We start from the raw sequence: 15,930 nt of genomic DNA on the forward strand, positions 1-15,930 counted from the left end.
CCAAGCTTTATATAATTGATTCTGTCAGTACCAGACTTTAGAACCCGGACTGAAGTGTAATTGTTGTGTTTAAAGTAGTTTAAATTTAAATGATGTTGTCTGAAGTGACAGTTTTGTCTCTGGAGCTTTTCTTCACCTGCTGACATCCATTAAATCTTTCTGCTGAAATATTCATTGATTCAAACCTGATCTGAGCTCAGGACACAAATCTGACTTTACCAGACTCGTCTGTCTCCGTCCCCCGAGTCTCACAGTTACACGATCTAGTCCAGACCAGGACCTGAACCTGAACCGCCTCACAATCAGGTCCTGGATGGATGGACAAACAGATGGATGGATGGATGGATGGATGGATGGATGGATGGATGGTTGGATGGATGGATGGATGGATGGATGGATGGATGGACGAACAGATGGATGGATGGATGGATGGATGGATGGACGAACAGATGGATGGACGAACAGATGGATGGATGGATGGACGGACGGACGGACAAATGGATGGATGGATGGACGAATGGATGAACTGATGGATGGACGGACGGACGGACGGACGGATGGACGAAAACGGATGGATGGATGGATGGATGGAAGACAGACAGATGGATTGATGGATGGATGGATGGATGAATGGACAAATGGATGGATGAACAGATGGATGGACAAACAGATGGATGGATGGATGGACGGACGGACGGATGGATGGATGGATGAACGGATGGATGGATGGATGGACAAACGGATGGATGGATGGATGAAAACGGATGGATGGATGGATGGACGGACAGATGGATGGATGGACGGACAGATGGATGGATGGACAAATGGATGGATGGACAGACAGATGGATGGATTGATGGATGGATGAACGGATGGATGGATAGACGAAAACGGATGGATGGATGGATGGATGTACGAACAGATGGATGGATGGATGGATGGATAGGATGGGCGGATGGATGGATGGTTGAATGTATGGATGTATGGATGGATGGATGGATGGATGGATTGATGGATGGATGACAGATGAGGAGAGGTTGCTGCTCTGACTCTCTCCTGCTGTTAGTTTCTCTCTGTGTTTTCTGGCTGAACCTCGTCATGGGGGCCTCGCTCCCTGGTGGCCCCTCTCTGCCAAACGGTGGCGAGGGTCCAGACTCCGTCCTGGTGTCCCCGATGATAAGCTGTCTCACTGCCAGAGGAGGGGGGGACTGGAAGAGTCCGTTCACCCAGAACCTGAACCAGGATCAGCTCTGTGGCTCTGCTGCTCCAACATTTAACTCTTTCTATGTGTAGATGTTTTGCTCTGTGTTTGATGGATTCAGATTCTGAACAGTCAGAATCTTAAAGCTCTATGTTAACTTCTAGATCAGTCACTGAACATCTGTTTACACAGAGCAGAGAGGAGCGGACAGGAGAGGCTGGAAACATGACAATACTTCATAATATGTGAAGGAAAACTGTTTTTTTCTCTTACGCTCTAACGGACATTGTGGTTGCTGTTGACAATAGATTGGCTGTTTAAAAACTGCATTTTGTAAATGATTTGTGAAAAATCTTTTGGACTATTTTTCTTAATATTTTTACTGTCATTTTCACAAATATTTTTGACTTTATTTTTCTAAATATTTTTGAAGTTTAATTTCTAAATATTTTTGACTTTATTTTTTTAACATTTTCATTTTTATTTTCTAAATATGTTGACGTTAATTTTCTGATTACTTTTTAATTACATTTACTCAATATTTTTTACTTATATTAATATATAATATTTTTATTTTAACTTTAATTTTCTAAATATTTTTTACTCTAATTTTCTAAATATTTTTGACAAATGTCATGTAACTGAATATTCTCTAACCAATCAGTGCGCTCCAGTGTTTGAACTCCTTCTAGTATCCACTCAACTCATTTTAAATGTCTGCTGCAGTGTGTCCAAAATAAGAATCACGTAATATCACAAATTGTGTTGATCAAAAACCAATAAACAGCGAGAGGAGCCATGTTGGACCATTAGTAGCTGATCTGGAAGTTTCAGTTTCAGTATCAACCCCCCAAAACGCGCAAAGGTTTTAATTTCCATGGATGGAAACCATTAAAATTGCCCCAAAAAGGTCATTTTGACATGAATAATTGCATGAAAACGCTGCAGCCTCCATGTGACCCCAGAGGTCCGGGCTCCACTGACTGAATGGAGCTTCTGCTGGAGCTGCTCACCTTGAACAGAGAGCTCTCGTGTCTTACTGACACAATAGTTGAGTGCAGGAACCTTTTTAGGGAGTATTTCTCCATTGTGTAGCTCCGGTGAAGGAGTTTTTCTTCCATCTCTGTGAGGAAAAGGACAAACGGCGTCTCCTCTGCTCCTCTCAGGACTAAAGGGCCGCTCGCTAAATGGAGTGTAAACAAAGAACCGTCTGGCAGCTGCACTGATGGAAATCTGAACAGCTACTAATGCGTTTTTCAGCAGCCCTGTTATCTCAAAGGCACACTATCAAAACAGAGTACATAATGAGTGGATAATCCTGTCGGCTCTGGGTCTGCAGTAAACAGCGGCGGGCGGACCCTGACCTTAACGCCGCCGCCGTCAAGCGGTGGCGGCCGCCTCAATTAAATCTGCCAGATGAGTGAAAGAGCAGCGTGGAGAAATCTGCTCTGCTGCACCACGACACAACAGCGTGCAGTGTGATCAACATTTAAACTGGTTAACGATAATACCCGAATATTTATTATATTATCTAAAATCATGCATATCTCCAAAACGGCAACGTTCCTACTAGTTGATGTCAAATCATTTAAAACTCAATGAAGTTAGAGAACAAAAGTATCAGCAGATGGAGGGAGGGATGGAGCGAGGGAGGGAGGGAGGGATGGATGGATGGATGGATGGAAGGATGGAAGGATGGAGGGACGGATGGATGGATGGATGGATGGATGGTTGGATGGATGGATGGATGGAGGGATGGATGGATGGATGGATGGATGGATGGATGAATGAATGAATGGATGGATGGATGGATGGAGTGATGGAGGGATTCGCTTGAGGTGGTTTATAATGCAGCAGAGGTTTATCATGAGTTGAGGTGGTTTTTGTTCATCTTTAAAGAATTTGCAGAATAAGTTCTGCTGTTGTGAACATTTAACTGACAGGACATTCAATTATCTTTTTGTACAGACAACATGAAACATGGAGGAACCAGTAAAACTTACCTGACACCTGAAATAATGTTTCTGTAACATGGGTTTCTGGTTCAGAACTTTACTTCTTCTCGTCTGTTTACCGGCAGATTGACAGCTGATGAAACAAGTTCATTCTCCAAACCAGCTGATAGAAACACACCAAGTTTTTATTTCTTTTTTACAACATTTCTAAAGTCTTGCTTATTGTGAGTGTCTAGCTGCTGTGCAAGGCAACCAAATCCCACTATTTCCTGAGAAACCACATGATAACGCCTCAAGAAAAACCCTAGAAACCCCAGTAGAGACTCCCACCTGTTAATGCAGTAACAATAGTGCAGAGCTGGAGGTTTTCAGGCTCATCTGTAGTTGTAAATACACATAAGACTGATGCATCTTTAAGGTAGACAAAGATGTTTGCAGCACTTTGATGTGCAGCAGCTCAGAGCTGGACAAAATGTCAGATCAGTGAGTCAACGTGGGCATCAGAAAGCCTCATCATCACGTCATTACAGCCACTCTGTGAGGATGAAAGCATCGCTGAGTTTAAAGATCTCACCTATAACTTTGCTTCACACCAGTCGAGTCTGTAAAGAGACGATGAAGTGCACCGTTGTTATGAAGCTTGAAGTTGGTGTTTCTGGTGTTACGGAGACGTAAACAGACACGTAATGACGTGGAAAAGCTAATAAATCCTGAGAAGGTTCACAAGTTGTTGACGATGCTTAGGGACGACCCTGATAGATGACTTTATTATGAATTTGTCGGCTTTTCAGTGCAGTTTTTAATAAACTCCAGACTGGTGACACATCTGCAGGAAGATCTTTTTTTAGCAGCGATTTGAAGTCAGAGGCGAGTTGACGTGTGCAGCTTCAGTAAATGGAGCTCACATCAGAAAGCCCATTTCCCCTCATCATCAGGCGTCCGGCCGTCATTACCGCGGCTCCGTGGCGTGGCGAGCGAACGCTGATGAAAGCCGCCGTGTCTAATTGGACCCTGTGTGGAGAGATTGGCTCGTTATGCAGCGTTACCAACATTTCCTCACACAGATTTTTGCTCCATCAGCTTGAACTTCCTGCTCACGGCTCACCCAGAGTCCTCCACTGATCCACCGGTGGTCGGGCTGGCTCGCCCACTTTATGCTGAGAACATACAGTTTTGTGCAGAAACATTCAGTTAAATTATATTTTGTCCTTTTGTGTGTGAATATTTCTGCATGCTTTGGTCCCTGAACAGTCTGTGAGCTGCATAAATCGGGCAGAAAATCAGGAAAAACAATAATTTTCCTGATTTGTAAACAGTGAAACAATAATTTTCCCAACTTGAAAATGGTCATCAGAACAAAGCTTGTTCCCCAACTCCATTTTTCAAATTTCTTAATAAAAATCTGTAGGCTGTCACATGCCCACTTTATGCCCATAACATGCAGTGTTTCTCCTGCAGTAAATGTGTTATTGTGTCCACTTCTACGTGAATCTTTGTGCATCCTGGGGTCCCTTAACAGTCAGTGAGCTGCATAAATGGGGTATGACTGGAAAGCTGAGACTCTTGTGGATTCAATGAGCCCAAATGACCATTTTCAAAGAGGTTACTTGACCTCTGACCTCAAGATATGTGAATAAAATGGGTTCTTTGGGTACCCACGAGTCTCCTCTTTACAGACATGCCCACTTTATGTTGATAACATGCAGTGTGAGACAAAAAACACAGTTTATCTCGTGCAATTATTGTGATATTGTGTCCTCTTTTATGGGAATATTTGTGCATACTAGGGTCATTACATAGTCTGTGAGTTGCATAAATCGGGTATGACCAAACTCAAAGTCAGCTCCAAAGTTCGCCTAAATTTTAGTGAGGGGAAACCCCATTTTCAAGGCATCCCTTGACCTCTGACCTCCAGATATGTGAAGAATATTAGTTGTAAGGGTCCCAATGAGTCTCCTCTTTACAGACATGCCCACTTTATGCTGGTATCATGCAGTTTGAAACAAAAATACAGTTTATCTCATGCAATTATTGTGTTATTGTGTCCTCTCAGTGTATAAAATGCTCAGTGTGCTGATTGGTTTTGGACGCGGTGCTCTCTGGTTGTGTTGATGCCGAACAACATAAAATAAAATCACCCCTCAGTGAAGAAGTGGCACCTTTCAGGCGATTACTCAGCTCCGAATGTGTCAGAGAATTCTTCACCTTGAGTACATTAGAGTCCACAGATCCATAGCTGAGAGGCTGTAATTTGCGTAAAAGTGCGATCAATACGTTCTTTACAGGCCCTCTGTGATCCTGGAGGTGACGGCAGCGACGCCAAACGTTTTTAAAAACCTGAAGAGAAGCTAAACGCTCCATTGGTACCCTCCAGGATCTGAGCCAGCGGGGGTTAGATCTGGATGTGTCGAGATAATCTGATGTTTTAGGAAATCCTGGTGTCAGCCGGCTGATCCAGAGTCAGATGAGATGGAGATAAAGTCAGAGATCCTTCCAGCCGCCCGGCAGGATCCATTTCTACAAGATAAATCCTTTAAAACGCTCTTAATGCTGTTTCAAGTTGTTCCAGGATCCTCAGAAAGCTTCAACATTTAGAATATAGAAGAATATTCCTCCAGCTGCACCATAATAAGATTTTTATTCCCCACTGATGTCCTTCATTCAAATCAGAAACAAAAAAAAAAAATTCAAATCAATGTATATTTATATTTAAATATTTTCATTTATACGTTTTGATTGTATATTATTTATTAAGGACTATTATATGACAGGAGTTATTTAAAAAAGGAAATAAATTATTATAAGATATATATATATATATATATATATATAATAGTCATATATTATTAATTATATTATATATTTATTATGTTATTTATTATTTATTAAGGGCTTCTATTAGGCCAGGAGACAAAGTAATATAATACTTTAAGGACGTATATTTTTTATTTATTTATATGTTATGGTTATATATTATTTAGGACTATTATGAGGGTAGGACTTATAAAATTATAAATAAAGTAATAAAATATTATAGCAACATTTTATTATTTATATGTATTTATTTTATGTCTGTATTGTCATATATAATCGATTCTATTATTATATATTTATTATATTTATTTATTATAAACTTATCAAATTATAAATAAAGTAATATTTATTTCTATTGTAATTTTTTATGTTATTTATTAAGGGCTTTTTTATTAAGACAGGACATATACAATTAAAAATTAAGTAATAAAAGATTATTACTTTAGAACTTTAGTATTATTAGAATTTGTATTATAATATATTTATTATATTATAATACTTTCTATCTATCTACTTAGATAAAATAATAAAATATTTTAAGGACATATTATTATTTGTATATTGATTTTATGTCGATATAATAGTTATTTGTTATTTATTATATTATTTATTAAAGATGATTATTCAGACAAATTATAAAGAAAGAAAGAAAAGATTATAAGGACACATTTAAATATTATTTATATTTTTTATATCATTGTATTTTATTGTATTATTTTTTAAGGACGATTATTCAGACAAATTATAAAGAAATAAAAGATTATAAGGGCATATATATGTATATATATATTTATTTTTACAGATATATTACTTTTTATATATTATATTTTTTATATTATTGTATTTTATTGTATTTTATTATATTATTCAATAAGGACTATTATTATGACTTTACCTGCTATGTTTTTGTTTGTATAACTGTTAAATTAGGAAAATAAAAAGTGTAAATGAGAATATAAATAATAAACTGCAGCTGTGTGTCTGTCAGGCTGCAGCTTGTTGACTTATTTAACGTTTGAATGTTTTAAGAAGTTGTCTTTGTGTCTCTGGCTGCTGATTGGACGCTGTCCTCTGGTTCTGGCTGCTGATTGGACGCCGTCCCCTGCCTGTTTGTTGTGACATTAACATGCAGCATTTGTTGGATGTTTCCACCGTGAATCGTTGAATCTTTGCTGAGTTGCATCAGTCAGCAGCTCCGAGTGTTTCTGATTAAATCAGCCTCCAGGTGGCTCTAAGAAGCTCTTAGCTGCTCTGTGGTACCTGCTGCTCCCACGTCGTGTCTTTTCATTCGACTCTCTCCGGGAGGGACGAGGCTCCGCTCTCAGCCTGGAGAGGCTTTAAACGAGTGACCTTTGAGACAATCGGAGGTGCCCCGGCTCCGGCGAGCTCTGAATGGCGAGCGGCGGCCCCCGGGTCCCCGTGCAGCCGGCTGCTCTGCTGCCTGTGGATTACATTGATCCCCTGAAACAATGGGGCCCGCCGCGCTCATTGTTGAGGGGGGAATTAATAAATAACAACATGTGAATGAAGCGGGAGAGAGTCGGGGGTTTAATGCTGCTCTCAGGCCGTGAAATCCTTTGTTAGTTAGGAGAGTTTCCTGAATCTGGGTTACTCTCCTTCTCACACAGTCAGCAGGTTTACACAGGGAAATAAATCTGCCTCTTATATAAGCAGCATCCCAAGTCACACAGAGAGCAGAGAGTTTGTTGTGAAGGAAGGAATAATGATACAAACTAAACCAGTAGGGACATTTCCTGACCTCTGATCTCAAGATATCTGGATGAAAATGTGTTCTGTGTGTAGCAATGAATCTCTTCTTTACTGACATGCCCACTTTATGCTAATAACATGCAATTTTACGCAGAAACATGCAGTTTTTCACACAGTAAAATGCTATTTTGTCCTTGTGTGTGTGAAGATTTCTGCATTCCCACTATATGCAGATAAAATGCCCACTTTTTGCAGATACCATACAGTTTTATGCTGATAACATGTCCACTTTATACTGATACCATGTCCACTTTATGCTGATAACATGCCCACTTTATGCTGATAACATGCCCACTTTTTGCAGATACCATGTCCACTTTATGCTGATAACATGCGCACTTTATACTGATACCATGCCCACTTTTTGCAGATACCATACAGTTTTATGCTGATAACATGCCCACTTTATACTGATACCATGTCCACTTTATGCTGATAACATGCCCACTTTATACTGATACCATGCCCACTTTATGCTGATAACATGCCCACTTTTTGCAGATACCATACAGTTTTATGCTGATAACATGCCCACTTTATACTGATACCATGTCCACTTTATGCTGATAACATGCCCACTTTATGCTGATAACATGCCCACTTTATACTGATAAAACACAAAAAACACTAAATGACCAAAATGTTTATTATTTTTTTTTGTTGTTTCTACCTTGATGCTCAATATTCATATTCATATTTTATTTGTTTTTATCCATGTGCTAACTTTATTTGTTACATACATGTATATATATATAGCACTCTTGCATGTACATTTTGTGCATAAAAGATGATAAAGATAAATATTATTATTATAAAGAAGAACAGGATCCTTTAGAGGAATGAAGAATGTAAAAGTGAAACTCCTCCTCCTCTACAGACCCTGAAACCCTCAGTCCACCTTAAATCTGCAGCCTGCAGGGTGTTTTAAGGCGGACTGGCTGTTTAGGGGCCTGAGTGGAGGAGCTCTAGCAGAATGAATCCTTCAGCCTGTTTAGAGAGAAACTTTGCGTCTCTCTGCTCGCCGTGTGATGTTGTTTATCGGAGCGCCTGGCTCCTCGCTGATTGTTTACAAGGTGATTACTGCGGCCAGCGAGCGAGGACTCTCGCCTCTGGAAACGCTTTCAACTGGAAGCCTCGTCGCCTCACAAATCCTGTTTTTAATGTTTTTCACTGGATGCACAAAGTGTCTGCCAGAGAACAGAAGCCCTCCCCCCTCCTCACCCACGCAGACCCACTGTAGTCCACAGGAAGAAGAAGGAGACGATGAGAGGGCAGTGGGATGGATATAAAATATTTAGAGAGCCTCTTCTTCTTCTGTGGTGCGAGGCTGAAGCGAGATGTTCTTATCTCAGCTCTGAAGACGTGTTTTTATTTTACAGGCTGGAGAGGAGAGCAGGGGGAGGGGCGGTGGGGGAGGGGCTGTGTGTGTGTGTGTGTGTGTGTGTGTTTGCTCTTTTTACATTCTCCTCTCTGTGTCCTTGTGTTTCATGGTAATATATAAAATCTATAAATCTCTTAAGTCCTGCAGCTCTGTGGAATCAACACCATCACAACAACTCAAACAGTCTTTGTGCAGAATAACACAGTTGAAAAGTTGAATTTCTTTGATAATTCTTTTTTTTATTTTTTATTTGAATAAAATAGAATTTAATTATAAACACTTTTCCAAGTGCCCGCAAGTTGTTGGACACAGATGTAACAAAAAAGACAAAATTACCAAGAAAAGTCACAAAATAAACACAAAAATTATGTTAAAATATAAAAAAAGACAAAATTACCAAAAAAAGAGAGACGTAAAATGACAAAAAAGGTTTAAAGATATCAAAAATGACACAAAAAGACAAGAAAAGACACAAAATAACAACAAAAAGATCCAAACATATGTAAAAACGACAAAAAAATATGTAAAGTGATAAAAAAGTTATAAAATAGCCTCTCCTCTCTGCTCTGTGTAAACAGCCTCTCCTGTCCTCTCCTCTCTGCTCTGTGTAAACAGCCTCTCCTGTCCTCTCCTCTCTGCTCTGTGTAAACAGCCTCTCCTGTCCTCTCCTCTCTGCTCTGTGTAAACAGATTCTCAGTGAATATTTGTCTCATTTTCATACAACTTTTATTATATTTCAGCTTCTGTTTGAGCTGGATTTATTTATTTGTATTTTTTCTCTCTTCGATGTTTAAATTTCCCCTTTTAATGTGTTTTTCTGCCCTCAGGCGTGATGCTTTTGATGTCTTGTGTGAAGCACCTGGAATGTGCTTTATAAATAAACTTACCTGTATAAGTAGTACTTGTAGTAACAGTAGTGATTGTAGTACTATTGTAGTTTCATCTTTAAAATTCAATGTATTTTTCTGTTTCCTCTCGATCAAAAAGAAACTGCAGTATTTTCTATGTACAGACTGACTCACATGACTGTCCATACTGTATGTACTGTGTGTACTGTGTGTGTACTGTGTGTACTGACAGTGTATTTCTGTCTCTCTGTGTGCAGAAGCTGGCAGTCAGAAGTTGTCCTGTGGGCTCCACTAAGCCTCTGTCTCTCATCAAGCCTCCCAGCCAGGGCATCGCCATCTCCGTGGTGCCGGCCAAGGCTCCCGTTTCCATGGTGACCGCACACATTAACGGACAGAAGGCGGCGAGCTCGGAGCCGCTGCAGACGTCCCCCATCAACCTCCAGACGGGCGGCAGGGCGGCGGCCGCCGGCGTCGTCCACACGTTCAGCAGCAGGAGAGCCGCAGAGCTGCCCCCCCCCTCTCAGGTAAACACCTGGAAACACCTGGAAACTGATTTAAATTCATAATATCAGGACAGTAACTTCAGTACATCACACATCGACTTTATATTAACCCTCTGAAGAGTATATTTTCTTTATAAAAAAAACAAAAATCTGTTTATCATAGAAATAAACTCTAAAAACAGACATTATCATCAGAGTTTGAACTTTCTGACGGTCATTGAACGCATCATCAGTTATAAAAAGTGACCAAAACAGAAAAGGAGAGGACAGGAGAGGCTGTTTACACAGAGCAGAGAGGAGAGGACAGGATAGGTTGTTTACACAGAGCAGAGAGGAGAGGACAGGAGAGGCTGTTTACACAGAGCAGAGAGGAGAGGACAGGAGAGGCTGTTTACACAGAGCAGAGAGGAGAGGACAGGAGAGGCTGGAAACATGACAATACTTCCAATATGTAGAATATGTGGAAGTTTTTGGTAATTTTACAGGTTTTTGGTAATTTTACATATTTTTTGGTAATTTTAGGCTCCAGCTTTATGATTCCTCCGTCCATCAGATCTGTCTCCGTCCGTCAACACGTCTCTTATAACAACCGACTCGTCTGTCAGCTGGAAACCTTCAGAATCTGAAAAACGCTGCAAGAAGACAGAAAGAGCTAAAACTAAATATATTCAGTTTAATGAAAGATGAAACAGACAAAAAGAAAATTGACACAGTTTTATGCTTAAAAATTAACTTGATTGATTAATTTTAAAGAAGGATTAGAAATAAAGTAAAACGAACGTAAAATAAAAAATAAGTGGTGGCAGTGGCAGTAGTGTATATATAATGTATACATCTCTTGTTTGAAAAGTGCTATACAAATAAAGTCTGATTGATTGATTGATTGCTTGATTGATTCTGGTAGTGGAGGTGGCAGTGTTGGTGACGATGACGATATTGGTGGTGGTGGTGGAGGCAGTAGTGGTGGTGGTGGTAGTGGAGGTGGCAGTGTTGGTGACGATGGCGGTATTGATATTGGTGGTGGCGGTGGCGGTGGAGATGGTGTTGGTGGTGGTGGTAGTGGTGGCGGTGGTAGTGGAGGTGGCAGTGTTGGTGGCGATGTTGTTGTTGGTGGAGGTGCCGTTGGCGGTGGTGGTAGTGGTGCTGATGCCGTTGGTGGTGGTGGTGGTAGTGGAGGTGGCAGTGTTGGTGACAATGGCGGTATTGGTGGTGGTGGTGGTGGTAGTGGTGGCGTTGGTGGTGGTAGTGGTGGCATTGGTGGTGGTAGTGGTGGCGATGGCAGTATTGGTGGTGGTGGAGATGGCGTTGGTGGCGTTGGTGGCGTTGGCGGTGGTGGTAGTGGTGGTGATGGCGGTATTGGTGGTGGTGGCGGTGGAGGTGGCGTTGGTGGTGGCAGGTCAGGCAGCAGGCTCTTTACTGCTGTATTGTTCAGAGCTGCTCCAGCTGCACCAGCAATAAAAGAAACAAGCCTCCTGTAGGCTCCTCTGTCCTCCAGCAGCTAGTCATCAGGGCTCGGCCAATCAGAGGCTGGCGTGGGGGCTGAACGGAGGGGTGGGGGACACCAGAGGAGGGGGGGGAGGTCCCTCAGACCACCTGGCCACTAATTTGGAGATCAATAATGAGGTGTAATGGGATTGCTGCTGTGCATGAGTGCACACATTAGAGCTGCATTGTTTCTGCACTTCAGTGAAGTCTGACTCACACACACACACACACACTACACACACACAATGGTGTGATCCGCTTTCACACATTTTAATTCTTCTCCTCGACTTATTTGTTTTCTTCGACCTCTGCCAAAGACGTCAGGTTTCAGTTTTTGCTTGTAAACAGAATTTCCTCTTAAAAATGTGATAAACTTGTGATAAAATGGAGTTTGGTTGGAAGTTTGTAAGAGAAGAAAAAGACACATTTCTGGTGCTGATTTATAGTTTTTTTTTGTAAGTTTGTTTTTGAAGAAGTAGTTTAATTCCTTAAAATAAACAGAACATAACAGTTGCTTTTAGTTCGGAGTTTTGCAATTATTATTTATTTTTTATTTTTGTATTTTTAGACAAACAAGTCCTGTTTGTGAAAGAGATTTCCCCCAAAATGTTACAAATTTGAATGGGGTTTGCTTGGAAATTTGTCCAAACACTAAAACAAGAAATAGATAGATTTCTGGAGCAGATTTGTAGTTTTTTGTTCTTGAAAAAGTAGTTTAATTCCTAAAAATATACAGGACATAAAAAGAAGTAAAAAATCAGAAGTAAAAAAAAACAGAAGTAAAAAATCATAAATATAAAATAGAAAGATTCACAATAAAAATATGTAAAATATATGTCTTAAATTAATAATAATAATAATAATAATAATAATAATATTTATTATTATTATTATTATTATTATTATTATTATTATTATAAAACAGCAATAATAATATCTAAAAATAAAAGACATAATTCAATAAAATGACAATAATAATAAAAGATAAATAAAAATAAATAAATAGAAAAAGAGAAATGTAAGAAAAAAATAAGATAAAATATATTACATGTTAAAATATTCAATAAAACAGTAGAATAGATTTTAATACATAAACAGGAATGTTTTAAGTAAAAGTAAAAAATATATGTTTATATATATATATGTATATAAACTGTGTGTGTGTATATATATATATATATATATATATATAGAGGTGCAAGTCTTTTTAAAACATATTTAAACGTCTGTAGTGAATCCAGTCTCAGTGGTGAGTTCCTGGTGTATTGTGGGAGAATAAAGCGTGCAGCAGGAGGAGCGTTTGTGTTTCTGAGGCCTGAGCAGCGACCGGCGGGAACAAAGAGCAGAGCAGCTCTAACGCTGATCCTTCCTCTTTCATGGCTCTCCATCCCGCCGCCTTCTAAAGGCGTCTTTATCCTCTTTAAACGGCCGCCAAGGTCACCGCCGCCATCCGCCTCCGAGTCTCGTCAGAGCCGGAGAGGAAGGTGGACGGCCCCTCACTCAGAGCCGCCAACGACTAAAACTCAACACATTCAGCCCAGAACATCACGTGGTGTCGAGAAATGAGCCATTATGAGAGGAAGAGGAACCTGAGCACGCATTCACTGCTCTACAGTCGGTTATTTAGCTCCAGAGGAACCTCAGAGCTCGGTCCAGCCTCCAGAATAATAATATATTTACATTTTGGAGGATTTATTTAAGGTGCAACACAGAAAATAGTCCTCAGAATATGTCTCTGCTTATTCCTTTTGTTTTATTTTATTTTATTTAGAGTCTGTTTTTACTTCAGATGGTGCCAGGAGTCCTTGAATGGGTTCTACAGGTCCTGGAGGATGTTCTAGGAGTCTATTTTAGGGTTTTTGGGCTTCTGGAGAAAGTGGCCCTTGGTTTTGAACATATTTTAAGGGTGTAAAATAGTTCTAGTAGTCCTTTAGGTGGATCTATGGGTCCTTCTGGACAGGTGACAAGTCTTTGAATAATATTCAAGGGTGGAATATGTTCTAGTATTCCTTAAAGTGGAGCAGTCCTTGAGTTAGACCTAAGGGTTCTCTGGGCATTTGACAAGAATTTGAACATGTTTTTAGAGTTTTAGAAGTTCTAGTCGTCCTTGACGTGGACCTATGAGTTATTCTGGGCATTTGACAAGTCTTTGAACGTGATCTAAGGCTGGAAAAAGTTCCAGTAGTCCTTTAGGTGGATCTATGGGTCCTTCTGGACATGTGAGTCCTTGAATCGGTTCTTAAGGTGATACAAAAGGTTTTAGGGGTCCTGGAGGATGTTCCAGGAGTCTATCTGTGGGTCTTAGGGCTTCTGGAGAAAGTGGTCCTTGTCTTTGAACACGATTTAAAGGTGGAAAGAGTTCTAGTAGTCCTTTAGGTGGATCTATGGGTCCTTCTGGACATGTAACAAGTCTCTGAACACGATTTGAGGCTGGAATAAGTTCTAGTAGTCCCTGAGTTAGACCTATGGGTTCTCTTATTTTTAGAGGGGAAAAAAGTTCTAGTGGTCCTTGACTTGGACCTATGAGTTCTTCTGGATATTTGACAAGTCTTTGAACATGATTTAAGGGTGGAAAAAAGTTCTAGTAGTCCTTGAGGTGGATCTATGGGTCCTTCTGGACATGTGTCAAGTCTCTGAAAACCAGTAGTCTTTGAATCTGTTCTAAAGAACACCAGGAGTCCTTGAACAAGTTCTAAAGGTGGCACACAAGGTTCTAGAGGTCCTGGAGGATGTTCCAGTAGTCTACCTTTGGGTCTTAGGACTTCTGGAGAAAGTGGTCCTTGTTTTTGAACACAATTTAAGGGTGGAAAAAGTTCTGGTATCCCTTGAGTTAGACTTAAGGGTTCTCTGTAAATTTGACAAGTCTTTGAACATGTTTTTAGAGTGAAAACGTTCTAGTGGTCCTTGACGTGGACCTATACGTTCTTCTGGGTATTTGACAAGTCTTTGAACATGATTTAAGGGTGGAAAAAAGTCCTAGTAGTCCTTGAGGTGGATCTATGGGTCCTTCTGGACATGTGTCAAGTCTCTGAAAACCAGTAGTCTTTGAATCGGTTCTAAAGGTGACACACCCGGTTTTAGGGGTTCTGGAGGATGCTCTAGGAGTCTGTCTTTGGGTCTTAGGGGTTCTGGAGAAAGTGGTCCTTGTCATTGAACATGTTTTAAGGTTGGGAAAAGTTCTAGTGGTCCTTGAGTTCGGCCTATGGGTTCTCTGGGTATTCGACAAGTCTTTGAACATGCTTTTAGAGTGAAAATGTTCTAGTCGTCCTTGACGTGGACCTTTGATTTCTTCTGGGTATATGACAAGTCTTTGAACTTGTTCCATTGGTGAAAAAAGTTCTGTTGGTCCTTGTTTTTGAACATGTTGTTAGGGTGGGAAGACTTCTAGTGGTCCTGGAGGAGGATTCATGGGTCCCTCTGAATATTAGACAAGCCTTTGAACACCAGGATGAAAGATGGCACACCAGGTTCTAGAGGTCCTGGAGGATGTTCCACGAGTCTCTCTTTGGGTCTTAGGGCTTCTGGAGAAAGTGGTCCTTGTTTTTGAACACAATTTAAGGGTGGAAAAAGTTCTAGTAGTCTTTGAGATAGACCTATGGGTTCGGGGACCTATGATTTCTTCTGGGTATTTGACAAGTCTTTGAACTTGTTCCATTGGTGAAAAAAGTTCTTGTGGTCCTTGTTTTTGAACACGTTTTAAGGGTGGGAAGGGTGTTCTGGAGGAGGATTCATGGGTCCCTCTGAATATTAGACAAGTCTTTGAACACCAGGAGTCCTTGAATCGGTTCTAAAGATGACACACAAGGTTCTAGAGGACCTGGAGGAAAAAGTTCCAGTGGTTCTTGAGGTGGATCCATTGGTAAACACAATATTTGAACATGTTGACGGTTCAAGGGGTTCATGGAAGTGGTTATAGCCGTCCTGGAACCTCGATCAGGTTCTGATAATGGTTGTTCCAGGCGTCTTTCAGCGA

General features: G+C 40.3%; 1 protein-coding gene across 1 annotated transcript in view; it reads left to right on the forward strand.

The window, feature by feature from the left end:
* The window catches only part of phf21b (PHD finger protein 21B), a 96,494-nt gene that overhangs the window by 67,997 nt on the left and 12,567 nt on the right, over positions 1–15,930 (forward strand). The window contains exon 4 of the mRNA XM_059326093.1: positions 10,227–10,493. Within this exon, the coding sequence (XP_059182076.1) occupies positions 10,227–10,493 (267 nt within the window). The remainder of the gene's footprint in view (positions 1–10,226; positions 10,494–15,930) is intronic.

Source organism: Centropristis striata, chromosome 22 (genome assembly GCF_030273125.1).
Source record: "Centropristis striata isolate RG_2023a ecotype Rhode Island chromosome 22, C.striata_1.0, whole genome shotgun sequence".
NCBI lineage: Eukaryota > Metazoa > Chordata > Actinopteri > Perciformes > Serranidae > Centropristis > Centropristis striata.